Here is an 18,034-nt window from a genome sequence, read left to right on the forward strand (position 1 = left end):
AGAAGGTCCAGGGGGCATGCCATGAAGATAGCAAGTAGCTGTTTTTAAACAAACTGAAGACAATTATTTTTCACTCAGTGCATAGTTATGCTCTGGAATTCGTTGCCAGAGGATGTAGTTACAGCAGTTAGTGTAATTCGGTTTAAAAAATTACCCCCGTTTATTGTAACTTTTGCTTTTTGCATCTTCTAAGTTAAGGTTATAACCCTTCTGTTCCTTGTAAACCGATATGATATGATCTGTATCATGAATGTCTGTATAAAAAAAGTATTAAATAAATAAATAAAATAAAAAAAAAGGTTTGGATAAGTTCCTAGAGGTTAAATCCATAAACTGCTATTATGGTAATTAATAAGCAGTAGTAGCTTGTGATCAATCTAATGTTTGGGTACTTGCCAGGTACTTGTGACTTGGATTGGCCATTGTTGGAAACAGGATACTGGGCTTGATGGACCCTTGGTCTGACCCAGTATGGCATTTCTTATATTCTTATGTTCTATGTTCTTATGTAAAGGGTTGGCTTTTAATTCATTGAAGGTACAGGTGGTAGCTTTTGCCTGTTTCTGAATTCAAGTGGATGGTGGATCCTTATCGGCTCATTCGGATGTGGCTCGTTTCTGAAAAAGGGTTGGAGCATCTTCATCCTCCTCTGCAGTTGCTGGTGCTCTTGTGGAGTAGTAATCTGGTTTCGATTTTCTGGCAGGTCCCACTTTTCAACCACTGCATAGCCTTCCTTGAGGTTACTTTCCTTGAAAACAGAGTTTCTTGTAGCAATTTGTTCTGCATGTAGAGTTCTCCGAACTGCAAGCCTTGTCTTGCTGGGAAATGTTTCTGCTAGTGACTCCAGGGGCGATACAGTTGTGTACTGTTCCTTCATTTTCTTGTCAAAGATGGTCTCGGATTTTCTCTTGAATCAATCAATTTCCTTGCCGACTCTGGACAGGGAGAGAGATGTGGATGAATATCCTCTGTTACAGTCCTTGGATGCCAAGAAGCATATCTTGAGGTATTTTGAGGTTTCTGATCTTCTTAGGAAGACGGACCTGTTCTTCATACTCCATGGTACAGTAATCACCAGTTACAATAGCCCGCTGGATTAAGGAGGTAGTCTTGACTGCATGTGTGGATGCTGAGCAGCTGTTGCCTAGTCAGGTTAGGACTTATTCCACTAGGGCTGAGGCAGTGTCATGGGCAGAGATTAGATTGCTGTCTCCTGTCGAGATTTGCCGAGCTGCGACTTTCTGGTCCTTACATACCTTTTCCAGGCTTTACTACCTGGATGTGTAGGTCCAGGGTATGCAGCTTTTGCATGTGTGGTGTTGATTAGACCACGGATAGCTTCCTGTCCTGTTCAGGAATAGCATTGGTATATCCTACTATCTAAATGCTAAGAAAGGAGAAAACACTATTTAGCTAATAATTTCTTTTTCTTTAATGAAGATAGGTGGATTCATCTTCCCACCCTTGGCTGTCGGATGGTTGTGCTATTGTCCTCCTTTGTAGTTGCATGTTCCAGGGTTTACTGGTAAGTGTCAGTCCAGTTCCTAGACTAGTGTTATTACACTCCTTTTTAAGCTTAGTGGTTTCCTGTTATCTGAGTGCTGGAGTGGTTGTCTGTTAATCAAGTTTTGTTAGTTTATCCACAGTTGTTTTTGCAGAGAATATTGGTGGGCTGATGTCAGTGCAGGGGTATATACACCATGATGTCAGCTTTCCTCCATCTCCATCTGCTGGTAGAGATGCATAACCCATTGATGTGGATCCACCTATCTTCATTAAAGAAAAGGAAATGATCAGGTAAGTAGCAATTTCTGAGATATTCATATGTAGTCTTATGATTTGAACTACATATCTGTGGCTGCTATATGAACCAACATTTTCATGAAAAAACGGTCTTAAAGGAATGTCTGGATACCTTTCATCAGGGCTTAACTTGTAGGCAAAAAAGAAGTGAAACAGTGGAGCAGGTGGAAGGAAGGGGAGAAGCCAGGTATGAACTCTCTCACAGGACAAGCAGGATGGTAGTCCTCACATATGGGTGACATCATCAGGATGGAGCCCAATCACGGAACACTTGTCAAAGTTTCTAGAACTTTGACTGGCACTACTGAGCATGCCACCAACCCTGCATCCAGCAGGTGTCCCCCTTCAGTCTCTTTTTTTCCGTGCGGCTTTTGCCACGTGGAGTTAGGAGGTCTCTCACACATTCCTGACAGGAAATTTTCTTCAGGAATTTGTTTCAAATTTTGCAAAAAAGTTTTCACCCCATCTGGGGTCCCTCTTCTTCGCCGTCGATAACCGCGACTGTCGGGTAAGTTTTTACCGCGTTTTCGGTTACCAGTTATAGGCCTGACCGGCACCGACCGCGCGTGCGTCCTAAATTTCCGACGGCATTGATGGCGACTGGTTTTTGTCGATGCCCTGATTGTCCTAGGACAATGTCTATCACAGACCCTCACCAGGTTTGTGTTCTTTGTCTGGGCCCTACCCATGACGTGGACTCGTGTACCAACTGTGCTCAAATAACTCCTAAGGGATGCCGGGCTCAGTTGGAGAAAATGGCTTTGTTTTTTCATACAAAGCAGCGTCCATCGTCTCAGACTTCCACGTCGTTGATGCAGTCTCCAGCCAAGTTGCATCATCGGTCCGACACTGATGACTCTAGATTGACGTTGAAGACTTCAGCGTCTACGTCCTCGGTGCCGGCCATGGATAAAGCCGAGCATTGAGAGAAGCATAGGCATTGAAAATCTGTGCTATCTGAACCAGCTGCACAGGTGGCATCCTCTTCAAAGTCCACCGAGCCACCAAAGAAAAAGGCCCGTGCTTAGGAGCCCCCAATCTTCTCTGAGCCGGGTGCACCAATGCGTTCCCCACCTTCCGTGGGCACGGCAGCAGAGACTCCACTGGGATTGGTGGACCCTCCGGCGATGCCCTCCCTGCCTCCTACTCCGGACTTGGTATTAACCGCACCAGCGTTCCGTGAGGAATTGAACCGGATGGTTCAAGAGGCAGTGGTACAGGCTCTACATGGACTCCCGAAGCCATCAACACCAATATCGGTTTCAGAGCCAACTCCGGAACCAATGCCACCAATGCTTGCTCCAATCCTCGACAAACTGCTGACAAAGTCTGGCTGTCAAAAAAACATCTAAGACTCAAGCTACCATCAGCTCGTTTTGCTCCTTGCTTTGTTGGACCCTTTCCCATCCTCCGATGACTGGATACTCTCACATACAGTCTGAAACTTCTATCAGTGATGAAGATTCAAAATGCATTCCATGTCTCGCTACTGAAACCGCTAGTCCTTAGCAGGCTTTCCACAGACACCTGAACCAGAAGAAGACATCGAGTATAAGGTAGATGCCATCCTTGATGTGAGAAAGAGAGGCAGAGTATGGGAATATCTCTTGTCATGGGAGGGTTACGGACCTGAAGAAAACTCTTGGGAACCTTTGTCAAATATCATGGATAAAGAGATGCTTCAGCAATACCACAGAATGCATCCTCAGAAGCCAAGACCAGGTAGGAGGTTTGAAGGGGGGTACTGTTACTTCTGTCAGTCTCAGACGGCTTCGACCTTTGTGCCTCACCTTTCTCTCTGCTTACCCTGCTAGCCTTGGGAAAGTGGCTACCGCCGCATCTGCATGCTGCTCTCTCCGGCGTCCCCTGGAACGGCTATGGTAAAGCCTCATGCCATGTTTGCCTAAGGGCCTCCTAGGGTGCGCGCACGCCATCCACATCTTTATCCACGTCATGGTGGGAACCTCAGGGGCGTCCCCCTCGAGTGACGTCACACCATCCAGGTATTTAGCCTGCCATTGTTTGCTAGCTCATAGAGTTAGCAAGGATCGTGAATGGATGGAAAGCCTCCAGTCTGAGCTACTCTTCCGCTTCCTTGCTGCCGCTGTAAGCTCTCTCTGCCCTTGGGGTATTTCTCTAACCTGGGTACCCTCTCCTCAGGGGCCCTTTGCTTTCTTACAGGTGCCTATATGGGATCAGGTACTTGCTCCTCGAGGGCCTGCTCTCCCTGGCTCGGTGCCTGTATTCAACTACTTCTGCCTGCTGGGATCTCCACCTATACAGCTACCAACTTAGTGAGTAATCTAACATTCTCAGACTGTCTCATCTACAGCTCTGCTGAACTGGGAACCTGCATCCGGATCTCCCTATATTTTCTCTGTGAGACGGGTCCCCTCTGCTGAGGGTCCCTGGACTGCTACCTCTGGATCATCTCACTACTGCCACCTCTGGTGGTATACATTAGCTATATAATAAAAGACAAATCTCTGTGTTTGTGCATACCGAGTCTAGCCTAGTACTGTGGCTCCTCACGGGGCTCCTCCCCATGGGTGGGGTCATCTCCACAGTACCCAAGAATCCACTCAAACACCTCAAAACCATAACATGCAGGAATTTTCTGATTCTCTCCCGGATCAGTTCCAAGTCCAGCTGAACTCCATTATAAAAAAGGGCTTTGATACAGGTAAGCATGAGTTAAGATCCACTTACGACATCTTTGATACGGCTTCCAGAATGTCAGCAGCCGGAATAATTGCAAGGACGTGGGCATGGTTGAAATCCTCGGATTTACGCCCAGAGGTTCAGGACCACTTAGCAGACCTCCCCTGCACAGGAGACAATCTTTGGTGAGAAGATCCAAGAAACTGTTGTACAGCTCAAAGATCACAATGAGACGCTGCAAAAGCTCTCAGCTGTGCATGCTGTCTTCTCTATCTCTTCTGTTGAGAAGAGAGGCGAAGAGATCTACTTACAAAAGCACGGCGATACTATCCTCCACCGGCTCGGTCTCGTCCATCTAGGCCCTATCAGAATCCTCCACCTCGGCAACCTAGGCCTCATAAGACACAGCCTCCTGCGCAACCTGTCCCTACCTTGGGGTTTTGATTCCCCGCTAGAGAGCAATTGTCGTCTTCCACCTCTGCCACCCCTGCCAGTCGGCAGCTGGCTTTGCCACTTCACCAACATGTGGCACGAGATCACCACAGATCAGTGGGTCCAGTCGGTCATAGCTCAAGGTTACGATCTAACTTCCTCTCCATACTGGACTCTCCACCTCGACCGGGATGGACTTCCACCGACCACACTGAACTCCTACAGGAGGAGAGAGCTTCCCTTCTACAGGCCAGCGCCATAGAGCAAGTTCCTCCTTTGGAAAGGGCTTTTACTCCCGTTATTTTTTAATACCAAAAAAGACGGAAGGCATTTGCCCCATATTAGACCTTCATGCCCTAAACAAATACATTCGGAAGGAGAATGGTAACCTTAAGCTCTCTACTCCCTCTTCTCCATCAGGGAGACTGGCTTTGCTCTCTAGATCTAAAGGACGTGTACATGCACATAGCAATTATCCTGTCTCACAGAAAATCCCTCTGGTTCCTCGTCGGAAACCAGCACTTCCAGTACTAAGTGCTTCCGTTCTTCAGTGGAACGTCTCAGGGATCTGTACTTGGACCGGTGCTTTTCAATATATATATAAATGATCTGGAAAGGAATATGACGAGTAAGGTTATCAAATTTGCGGATGATACAAAATTATTCAGAGTAGTTAAATCACAAGCAGACTGTGATACATTACAGGAGGACCTTGCAAGACTGGAAGATTGGGCATCCAAATGGCAGATGAAATTTAATGTGGACAAGTGCAAGGTGTTGCATATAGGGAAAAATAACCCTTGCTGTAGTTACACGATGTTAGGTTCCATATTAGGAGCTACCACCCAGGATAAAGATCTAGGCATCATAGTGGATAATGCTTTAAAATCGTCGGCTCAGTGTGCTGCAGCAGTCAAAAAAGCAAACAGAATGGTTAATAAAACGGAAAATGTCATAATGCCTCTATCACTCCATGGTGAAACCGCACCTTGAATACTGTTTACAATTCTGGTCACCGCATCTCAAAAAAGATATAGTTGCAATGGAGAAGGTACAGAGAAGGGCAACCAAAATGATAAAGGGGATGGAACAGCTCCCCTATGAGGAAAGGCTGAAGAGGTTAGGGCTGTTCAGCTTGGAGAAGAGACTGCTGAGGGGGGGAATATGATATAGGTCTTTAAGATCATGAGAGGTCTTGAACGAGTAGATGTGATTCGGTTATTTACACTTTCGAATAATAGAAGGACTAGGGGGCATTCCATGAAGTTAACAAGTAGCACATTTAAGACTAATTGGAGAAAATTCTTTCACTCAATGCACAATAAAGCTCTGGAATTTGTTGCCAGAGGATGTGGTTAGTGCAGTTAGGGTAGCTGGGTTCAAAAAATGTTTGGATAAGTTCTTGGAGGAGAAGTTCATTAACGGCTATTAATCAAGTTTACTTAGGGAATAGCCACTGCTATTAATTGCATCAGTAGCATGGGATCTTCTTAGTGTTTGGGTAATTGCCAGGTTCTTGTGGCCTGGTTTGGCCTCTGTTGGAAACAGGATGCTGGGCTTGATGGACCCTTGGTCTGACTCAGCATGGCAATTTCTTATGTTCTTATGTCCTTGATTATTTTTGCACATTTAGCACAATGGTTTATAAACTAGGAAGTTGGTTGGTGTGTTAATGATTAAAAATACAAACCGCATAGCTTGTGTGGCTTTGGCTTTAAACATGTGAAACTACCACCTTCAGTCTAAAAAATGTTTCTCTTTTTAAAAAAGTGTTTGTTTTTTTAAATATTTTATTTATTTATTATATTTTCATGTTTACATAATCATGTATCATTGAATACATTATATAATGTATGGCAATAGTAAATTTCCAACAAAATAAATCTTTATACTCGTTAATAAATTTAAATGGAAAAATCATTGATAATGTCAGAAGAAACTTATAATATATTTTGATTATTATTAAAGGAGAAACATAGTAATCCCGAGCACTATTGCATTTACTAAAGAAGAATTTTTACAAGGAAACAAAAATACTTTGAATAATCAGCACCGTACAATTGGTACATTTCTAAATCCCTGTTTTTTAGGGTTCAACCAGTGACGAGGTTACTGGAACACGTGATTCAACAAACTGGTTTAACTGTTCTACTTGAGTAAAAACAAGATTCTGTTCCTCTTTTTAACACGCAACGGCAAGGGTATCTTAAGGTGAATGAAAAACCTAATGATAATATTCTTTGCCTTGCTTCAAGAAATTGTCTTCGCTTGAGACGCGTAATTATAAATCAGGAAAAATTTTAACATTTTGTCCTAAATATAAAATGGGGAATTTCTGAAAATAAGTTCTCATTAGAGTTCTTATATCAGTTGTGGAAATTAATGATACAATTAGCGTTTCTCTGTCTAATACTTGAACAGCTGAGTTTTCTACAAAACTAGTCAAATTAGCTGGAACCGAGACTGCTATACCAGAAGTTTTTTTTTTTTTTTTAAGAAAAAACAAGAATTTACCGATATCATATTATTTTCAGTGAAACCAAGAACTTCTGTTAGAAATCTCTTGAAAGATATATATGGGATTTCCCCAGCTATTCGCAGGAAATTCATAACTCTAACATTTAGTTGCCTAGCATTGTTTTCAATAACTTCCAATCTTTTAGAACATAAAGCCTGATCTTTTATTAAAGCTATATTTACAGCTTGTATAGATCTAATATTCCCTTCTGCTGAGTTAATTCTAGTATCAATTTCATTAACTTGTTGCTGTATTTCTACAAACTGCTGAGATAAGTTTGAGGACACTGTATCTATTTTCCTCTCCAGTCTGTTGACAGTCTCGTTTAGCCCACTAACCAGGTCCCATATTGAGCCCAAAGTTACCATTTCAGGTTTAGGTGTTTTTGGCCTTACAACCTCGAGCTGTTCTTGTTGAGAAGAATCATGATGGTCCCTAGCAGACAATGCTGCTATTTTTTCTAACTTCTCATGTGCCAAGTCTGCTTCACAAGTAGCTCCCTCTGAAGCAAGCGGTTGACCAACCACTTCGGTAGGTTCCGCTGCTGCTGCTTCGTCAGCAAAACGTTGGCCAGGTGGAGGCCGTAAAACAGGGCTAAGGGAAGCCTCATCCTGGGGAGCCTCTTGTTCTTCTACCAAGAGGCTTCCAACGGATTCACTGGGGCCCTTTAAATCCAATTGTTGCATAAATCTATCTATTTCCAATTGTAATAGGGGAGGTAGGGGTTCTGAGGGAAACACCCTCACTTTTCCTTTTGGCTGGCATAATAAGAAAACAATCCAAGAGAAAATTAGAAATAGAAGTTTACCGATGCTGTCCAGATGCAAATGGCTCGGTGGTTGAAGACGGTAGCTCCCCTCCTGCTCAGCCTGCTCCGGACTAAGCCGGACCAAGCCGTGCGCACCCCTTAGGTGCGTACGGCTTTGGTGGCGCGGCAGTGGAGCGCCGCTGCCGTGCCGATTTTGAATGCGCTCCGGCTCCTCCCCTCACGTGGGCCTCTCTGCATTTGTTCCGGGCTGAAACAGGGGGGCTGCAGATACCGGTCTCCCGAGTGTCTCAGTACTGCCACGCCGATTTTGAATGCGCTCCGGCTCCTCCCCTCATGTGGGCCTCTCTGCGTTTGTTCCGGGCTGAAACAGGGGGGCTGCAGGTACCGGTCTCCCGAGTGTCTCAGTACTGCCGCGCCGATTTTGAATGCGCTCCGGCTCCTCCCCTCATGTGGGCCTCTCTGCGTTTGTTCCGGGCTGAAACAGGGGGGCTGCAGGTACCGGTCTCCCAAAAAAAAGTGGTTTTTAAGTAAGAGAATAAATTGGAGGTGCTGCATGTGTGGAAATTAATTAAAATTGCACAAAGTTGGGTTTCATGATTAATATAATTTTGACATCTGCAAAGCCGCTACTTGGAGTTCTCTCCATACCTTCGCAGCTCATTATTGCCTGGACAAAGCTGGCACCCAAGATTCTATCTTTGGCCAGTCTGTTTTGCGCAATTTATTCTCAGCTTAATACCCAACTTCCTTCCAACAGCCCGCTGGGATTTTCAGGCTGCCCTTTTTATCTAAAATCACCCCTGTTGTATGCCTGTTGCACATCTTTGGGTATTTTGGTACATTGCTCGGACATCCTCAGCTCGCTACTCACCCATATGTGAGGACTACCGTCCTGTGAGAAAGCAGAGTTGCTTACCTGTAACAGCAAAGTTGACCCTGTAACAGCAAAGTTGACCCAAGTTAGAGAGAGAGCACTATCCTTGGCAGGTCCACTATTATGGAACACATTACCACTTGAACTAAGACTAATGAAAGAATTAAAACTCTTCAAAAAAGGCCTAAAAACTTGGCTTTTCAAAAAAGCATTTCACAATGAGAGCAGCTGAAAGTCACCAAAAAAGGTAGACTTGACAATTTTATAATTTTTACCTATAATTAAATATTAAATTAACAGTATACACATATATGATTATCCCAAAGTCATATAAATAGTTACCCCAACCCAATTCTCATCTAGAGTTTATTATTGAACTATGTAACCGTAAAATATTGGCACACTATGGATAACTTAGAAACCAAACCAAACCTATTTCATGCCGAAATGTAAACTGTTGTGATGGTATATTGCTAAACGACTGTATAGAAAAGTTTTAAATAAATAAATAAAATAAACAGGTGTTCTCACAGGACAGCAGGATGTTAGTCCTCACGGAACCCACCTGCCACCCCGCGGAGTTGGGTACACTTGCGATTTATTTTATTTTTCACACGTTCTTTTTACTAAACACGAGACTGAAGGGGGACCCCTGCTTGCTGCAGGGTTAGTGCCATGCTGGGCATGCTCAGTAGTGCCAGTCAAAGTTCTAGAAACTTTGACAAAAGTGTTTCGTCATTGGACTCCATCCCGATGATGTCACCCATATGTGAGGACTAACATATGTGAGAACACCCGTTACAGGTAAGCAACTCTGCTTTCATCCATACACAAACACACACATATGCAAAAACACTAATGGAGTGGAGGAGTAGTCTAGTGGTTAGAGCTGCGGGAAACCAGGGTTCAAATCCCTCTGTAGCTCCTTGTGACCTTTAGCAAGTCACTTTACCCTCCGTTGCCTCAAGTACAAAATTAGATTGTAAGCCCTGTGGGGACAGGGAAATACCTATAGCATTTGAATGTAATCTGCTTTGATGTACACTTTGAAGTGCCGAAAAGCTGACTATAAAAATCTAAATAAATAAAAAAAATAATTTCTCCTTTGCTCTTTAAGGGTTGTGCTATATGCACAGGTTCAGGTATGTCTGTTTCATATAGACTTTTATAGCTTTGTTAATTTAGAAAGTCCTGACCAAACCCATGATTGTACACTGGTCTTTTTTTGCCCATTACTATTTCAGGCTTTGAAATAGGATACCTACAGTACGTGAATGTAATCTGCTTTGAAGTGCTGAAAAAAGTTTGAAAAGCAAAATTAAAAATCCAAATAAATAAATAAAAGATAACTGCTGGAGTATAGGGCGGTGGGGCAAATATCAGTTTGAAATCATCTGATCTTATGTGCCTAGTTGCATTTGAATTCTAAGAGCTAAAACTATATGTAATTCTCCTTAAATTGATGCAGAATTTCAATAATACATTTGCAATTTGTTTTTCAGAGTGTGGGCGCACAATTCCTGGAGCTGTAAAAGGAGTGAAAACTATGAGATTATTAGTAGGTGACATTGCAGAGAAGTTCACAGGGCTATGCTTATTTTTTGTGCGCTGTAAAAACGACAACCCTTTAACTGTTAAAAATATACAAGAGGTATTATTTTTAAATATATCAAGTTTAGAAATATAATAAATAGTAGCTTGTTAATATTTCAAATTTAATCTCACACACTTTATAAATAGCTTCTCAACATTATTTCATAACTAAATTTTATCACAGTATAATTGCACAAATTGAGTTTTTTCATTAGCAGAAGGGTGCCAGTGAAGTCTGAGAGACTAAATTCATTATGGTAGCAGTGGTATCCACAATAATGATAAATACATTTCCTCTTCATCCAGGCAAGCCAGTCCCCACAAGTGGGTAATGCACTCCTACCTTCAGATGGAGACGCAGATCAACTGACTTACTGATGTCACACTCATATAGCCCTGCACTGACATCAGCTTGCCAGTATTCTCTGTCTCCAGCAGATAGTGAACATGCATTCTATGTTATAGACTCTGGCCTAGCTAGGCTGGATGATCAGGATGAGAGGCCTGGGGTGGCTCCTGCAGTGAAAGGAGATTGTCTCTTCGCATTTGAGATGACTCAGTGGATTATTGGCCTCTGCCCAGACTCCTGTGGTGACAGGTTGGGCACTTCTCCCACAGTCGAACTTACTCCACAAGAATGAACGGCAGTTCCTTAAGTGACAGAATTTACTCCCTTCTTCAGAACAGCAGGCTCAGTTTCCTGATCCGTGAGTAAAAAAAGAAAAAAAGACACATGAGAAGGTTGAGAGCAGCTGGTGGCTAGACCAAGTCGGAGCTTCATGTGTTATGAACGCTGCTGCTCGTCGGTTTCCCTGCGAGCAGACTTACCTTCCCATGCTGCTGCTCTTCACCCGACGTGGCAGGACGCCGCCGGACCTCTAACGCGGCTGGAGCCGCGGTCTGTCCTGCCAAGCGGCCCGGAGGCCGCCCTGGATCCTCTTCTGCTCCGCGGTCGGAGCCGCGGCCTTCCTGCGGGGCTGGGACTGCCCCCGACATCAGCTTCTTCGCGGCGCTAAGGCCAGATCCTCTGGCTCGAGTGGCGGCTGGAGCCGTCCCCAGGGCCTCCTGCAGCGGCTGCCTACGTCGGGCCTGCGTCTCAGGCCAGTCCTGCCTCTTCTGCACGTTGACGTCAGTGCAGGCCGCTGTCCGCGGTCCTGCACAGCTCTCCTGCTTCCTCTAGGCGCGCGGCCGCGCCTCTTCACTGAATTTAAAGGGCCAGGCACAGGAAGTGTGCTGGCCCCACCTTTGAAGGGACTTCCTGCCTTAGCCCTATAAAGGGCTGCTTCGTCAGTCTGTTCCTCACCTTGCATCTTCGTGACTTCCCTCTGGAGGCTCCTGACTGCCAGAGCTTGTAAGGTCTTCTGTTCTTCGTGGAGCTCCTCGTCTCGTCTGCCTTCTACCACGTCTTCATGTCTTGGTGTTCCGCCTGAGGTCCCGGTCCATGTTTGATGTCTCGTTATGATAGTCTACCTCCTGATGTGCCCGCCTTCCAGGTTGTTCTTCCCCGTGTCTTCGTCTGGTGCTCCTGAGCCTTCTGTTCCTGTAAGCCGGTTCTCTCGGATGGTGCATGCCCGAGAATGGAGTGGCTTGCAGGTGGGAAATGTCCCCGTGCTCCTGAGCCTCCGTTCCTGCCAACCTTGGGGGAAGCTTCGGATGACACCGGCTTAGTCATTGGAGTTCTTCCTTGCCTGGGTCTTCCCAGTGCTGTTCCGCTCTCCTCGTGGTCTGTGACCAGCCTGCACGGGCTGTGTAGGGTGCGCAGTGGGACAGGGTGGTCCGCGACTCAGTCCTGCAGGTGGCCTGAGTAGGGCACCCTGAGAGACAGTGCCAATGTCCATGCCTTGTGTCTTGCCCTGTATGGATGTCAAGTTCCTCGTCATGCCCGTGATGCCGATGCATCAACCCAGCTGTTGTCAAGTTCCTCACCCGGATGCCGATGCATCAACCCAGTTGTCATGTTCCTTGCCCGGATGCCGTCGCATCAACCCAGCTGTTGCCAAGTGTCTTGTCTGCAATGCTGCCGCATGGACCATAGTCCTGTCTACGTGTCAAGGCCTCAGTCTGCCCTCAACCTCAAGCCAGGCCTGCTGCTCCATGCTGCTCGCAGCAGGTCCGAAAGGGCTCGGAATGGTCGGAGGACCATTCAACTTTCAATATCCTTGGATGTTGGCCTTGGGAGCCTGCAGGCCTGGCAGAGGGTCAGTCCATTAGCCATGCGGAGCCACCATCAACCCTCGGCTCAGCCCTGAAGGTCGGGGCCTGGGCTGAGGCCGAAGGGCAGACTAAACCACAGTATGTAACAGAATGCAAGGCCTTTTGAGGCCCTTGACAGAATGCAAGGCCTTAGATGCCGTTCCGACTGCTACACGACATCATGTGACAGTGATTCTGTTTCCTAGACCTCGACCACTGAAGGGCACATTGGTGGGGCAGCAGGATGACAGGACAGGCTTATGTGGAAAAGGATGACTGTTTTTTAATTTATATGGGGCTGACAGCACAGACTCTGCAAGAGATGCCCTGAGGGATTTCAGCTTCGGCAGAGAGACTCTGGGTAGTGGAATGTTGAGATTACTACCTGATAATCTCCTTTTCCTTAGTGTAGACAGATGGACTCAGTACAAATGGGATAGTATCCGCATGCTAGCAGTTGGAGACGGATCTGACGTCAGCACGGGGTATATAGCCCCACAGGAAGCGTAGCTCTTCAGTAATCTTCCTTGCAAAAGCTGTTATAGATGTGTGTACTGACGCTCAGTGAAAAAGTGAAAACAGGATTCCCCTGACCGATTGATAGGAGCTGGAGACCGCCAGCAGACCGAACCGGAAGGCGTTGATACCTGGTATAGTGCACCCTCGTATAGCAAGAGATGACCTGGCTTACCTTGCATCGGGGAAACCCATGTACGCAGACAGCTGGGTGGGATGCTGAATCCATCTGTCTACACTAAGGAAAAGGAGATTATCAGGTAGTAATCTCAACATTTCCTGGCGTGTAGCCAGATGGACTCAGTACAAATGGGATGTACCAAAGCTTTACTCCCCACCTGGGTGGGAGGCTGCCTGAGGACCGTGTAATACCACCCTGGCAAATGCAGAGTCCTCCCTGGCCTGGACATCCAGACGGTAGAATCTGGAAAAGGTATGGAGGGAGGACCATGTCGCTGCTTTACATATTTCCGCAGGCGATAGCATCTTGGATTCCGCCCAGGATGCCGCTTGAGCTCTGGTAGAATGAGCCTCGACTTGTAGAGGCGGAGACTTCCCCGCCTCCACGTAAGCTGCTCGGATAACTTCTTTAATCCAGCGGGCGATGGTGGGCCGAGAGGCCGCTTCACCTTGTCTCTTACCGCTGTGCAAGACGAACAGATGGTCCGTCTTTTGTAACCCTTGTGTCACTTCCAGATATCTGGGCAGCAATCTGCCAATGTGGAGATGGCGTAATAAACGCCCTTCTTCAGATTTCTTCAAACCTGCCGTGGTAGGCAAGGAAATGGTTTGGTTAAGATGAAACTGTGAAACCACCTTAGGTAGAAAGGAGGGAACCGTACGAAGATGGATAGCCTCCGGAGTGATTCTGAGAAAGGGATCACGGCAGGACAGTGCTTGTAGCTCTGAAACACGGCGTGCTGAACAGATAGCCAGCAAGAACGCAACTTCAATGTGAGCGACCGGAGAGATAGACCCCGAAGGGGTCGGAAGGTGGATCCCGCGAGGAAATCCAATACGAGGTTGAGGTTCCATAAGGGCACAGGCCACTTCAGTGGCGGCCGAATATGCTTGACTCCTTGCAGGAAGCGAGCAACATCTGGGTGCCTGGCAATGGTCTTGCCATCCCTCCTGGGACCATAGCACGACAGTGCAGCCACCTGAACCTTAATGGAGCTGAGGGAGAGACCCTTCTGAAGTCCTTCTTGCAAGAAATCCAACACCATAGGAATTGTAGGCGTATGTGGATTGGTGCCATGAGTGTCGCACCATGCTTCAAATATTCTCCAGATCCGGATATATGTGAGGGATGTGGAAAACTTGCGAGCTCGGAGGAGGGTATCAATCACGGGGTCCGAGTAACCCCTTTTCTTCAATCTAGCCCTCTCAAGGGCCATACCGTAAGAGAATTGAGCTGGATCCTCGTGAAGAATGGGACCTCGACGTAGAAGGTCCCGGAGAGGAAGCAGGGGGAGAGGCTCCCCTGCCAGTAGTCTTCTCATGTCTGCGTACCAGGGTCTTCTTGGCCAGTCTAGTGCCACTAGAAGAACTAGGCCCCGGTGTTTCTGAATCTTGTGGATGATGGCGCCCAGCAGAGGCCACGGAGGAAAGGCGTATAACAGAGTCCCCGGAGGCCATGGCTGGACCAGGGCATCGATTCCGTGTGAGAACGGGTCGCGCTTGCGGCTGAAGTATCTGGGTACTTGAGCATTGGACTTGTCCGCCAGTAAATCCATGTCCGGAATCCCCCAGTGATCCACAATCATCTGGAAGGCTGTGGGTGACAGCTGCCACTCTCCCGGATTTAGGCTTTCTCTGCTGAGGAAGTCTGCTGTAGTATTGTCCTTCCCGGCAATGTGGACGGCGGAGATGTCCTGAAGATTTGCCTCTGCCCATGCCATCAGTGGGGCGATCTCCAGAGATACCTGTCGGCTTCTGGTTCCGCCCTGTCGGTTGATGTATGCCACAGTAGTGGCGTTGTCGGACATCACTCTGACTGCTCTGTTCTTCAGTCTGTGAGCAAATCGAAGGCATGCCAATCGGACTGCCCGGGCCTTGAGACGGTTGATATTCCACGCTGATTTTTCTGTGTTCCACCGCTCTTTTGCGGTGAGTTCTTCGCAGTGTGCTCCCCAGCCGCTCAGGCTGGCATCCGTGGTGAGCAAGGTCCACGTGGGTGAGGACATCTTCGACCCTCTGCTCACATGGTTGGACCGCAACCACCACCGCAACTGGATCCGCACTCTGGCTGGCAGAGGAAGGCGCTTGGAATAGTTCCGTAGACGGGGGCTCCAGCGAGAGAGCAGGGAGTGTTGTAGAGGACTCATATGGGCCCTCGCCCAGGGTACCACTTCCAGGGTGGATGCCATGAGACCAAGAACCTGCAGATAATCCCAGGCTGTGGGCCGACTGGCTCCCATCAAATACTGGATACGCTGCTGAAGTTTCAACTGTCTCTTGGTAGTGAGACTGACTGTGTCTGTCCGGGTGTCGAACTGTACCCCCAGGTATTCCAGGGACTGGGACGGCTGTAGGCAGCTCTTGCTGAGGTTGATTACCCAGCCCAAGCTTTCCAGAAGGGCGATTACCCTGTCAGTCATCCGAAGGCTCTCCTCTCGAGATTTCGCCCTTATCAGCCAGCCGTCTAAGTATGGATGGACCAGAATTCCTTCCCTCCTGAGCGCCACTGCTACCACTACGACCACCTTGGTGAATGTCCGTGGAGACGTGGCCAACCTGAAGGGCAGAGCCCGAAACTGGAAGTGGCGTCCTAGAACCTTGAAGCGTAGGTAGCGCTGATGATCCGGATGGATCGGGATATGCAGGTATGCCTCTGACAGGTCTAATGCCGTGAGGAATTCTCCGGGCTGTACTGCGGCCTTGATGGAGCGCAGAGTCTCCATGCGAAACCTTGGGACCCGTAAGTATCGATTGACTGACTTGAGGTCCAGGACAGGCCGAAAGGTACCCCCTTTCTTGGGGACCATGAAATAAATGGAATAGTGTCCAGAATTCACTTCCCAGGCAGGTACTGGGATGATGGCTTTCAAGGACAGGAGCCTCGCCAAGGTAGCTTCCAATGCTGCCGTCTTGTGTATGGGACATGAAGATCCCACAAACTTGTCCGGAGGGAGATTATGAAAGTCCAGATAATATCCTTCCCTGATAACGGCGAGGACCCACTGGTCCGACGTGATCTCGACCCATCTGGGGTAGAAGAGGGTCAACCTGCCCCCTATGGCTCCATCCCCCGGATGAATCGGCGAATTCTCATTGTGGGGCGCGGCCAGGCCCCGAGCCCGGACCAGCCCCCCTCTTGCGCTGCCTGGTTCGAAAGGACTGATTCCTGGCCTGAGAACGTGGTGCCTGATATCGACCCCTGTAAGGAACAAAGCGCTGTGAACTCCTGCCCCTGGAGGGCCTTGGAAAGGTGCGCTGGCCCCTTCTGGACCGATCTTCCAGCAGTCTAGGCACAGGGGAGGCACCCCAAGTACTGGCCAGTCTATCAAGGTCATTGCCAAACAGCAAGGAGCCCTTAAAGGGCAATCTGGTGAGGGGTGTCTTGGAAGGCGCATCAGCTGACCATTTCCGGATCCATAGCTGCCTCCTGGTGGCTACGGAGGACGAAATCCCCTTAGCTGTGGTCCTGACCAAATCTGATGCTGCATCCGTGAGGAATGAAAGAGCTGACTCCATGTCAGCCGCCGGAGCGTTGCTTCTGACCTGTGACAAACAAGCACGTGTCACCACTGTGCAGCAGGCCGCAATCCGTAAAGAAAGAGCTGTAACCTCAAAGGTCTGTTTTAGAATGGCGTCCATCCGCCGGTCATGAGGTTCCTTGAGGGCCGTCCCCCCTTCAACAGGAATGGTAGTGCGCTTGACCACCGCGCTAATCAAGGCGTCCACCTGAGGGCACGCCAGCAGGTCCTGGAGAGCTGGTGCCAATGGGTACATGCTCCTTAGGGCCCGGCCCCCTTTAAAAGAAGCCGCCGGAGCCGCCCATTCCAAATCGATTAATTGTTGTGCCGCTTGCAAGAATGGAAAGTGGCGGGCTGTAGGACGAAGACCTTTCAGCAGGGGGGTTCTGCGCAGAGGGTACCGAAGCGCTGGGACCTGCAATATCCAACTCCGCCAGGCATTGAGACACCAGGTCGGAGAGGTCCTCCTTAGGGAAGAACCGCCTCATGGTTCTATATGGCGCAATCCCCGGAGGGAGGTCCCCCTCGTCTGGGAGCTCTGACTCGTCCGGTGAAGCCTCCTGGTCTGATTGATCTGGACTATCCAACAGCGGGAGGTCCTGCTCACGATAAGAGTGCGAGGGACCAGGAACAGGATCCGCAGGGGCCGCCATCGCAGCAGCAGCCACCGTCGCAGCCACCGCAGGGACTACAGGAACAGCCGAAGCAGCAGGGCCTGGACGGGCATCTGTACGAAGGCATGAATCCCCTTAAAGAGATCCACCCAGGAAATTGAAGCCGCCTCGAATCGCCGGGGTACAAGATCCCCCGGGAGTCCTGATTGTTCGAGACCGCTCCCTAAATCCAGGGTAGCACCTGGGGAACTGTCAACAAACCGTGGCTGAGACCGGTCCTGGCCTGAGGGTCGCACGGCCTCCTCACATTGAGCACATAGGGAGTCTGGCTCATCACTGCGCGTGGCCCTAAGCTGGCATGCA

General features: G+C 48.1%; 1 protein-coding gene across 1 annotated transcript in view; it reads left to right on the forward strand.

Moving 5' to 3' along the window:
• The window catches only part of DNAH8 (dynein axonemal heavy chain 8), a 1,926,251-nt gene that overhangs the window by 111,667 nt on the left and 1,796,550 nt on the right, over positions 1-18,034 (forward strand). The window contains 1 exon segment of the mRNA XM_029592920.1: positions 10,560-10,708. Coding sequence (XP_029448780.1) covers positions 10,560-10,708 — 149 coding nt within the window.

The sequence above is a fragment of the Rhinatrema bivittatum genome, chromosome 3 (assembly GCF_901001135.1).
Source record: "Rhinatrema bivittatum chromosome 3, aRhiBiv1.1, whole genome shotgun sequence".
NCBI lineage: Eukaryota > Metazoa > Chordata > Amphibia > Gymnophiona > Rhinatrematidae > Rhinatrema > Rhinatrema bivittatum.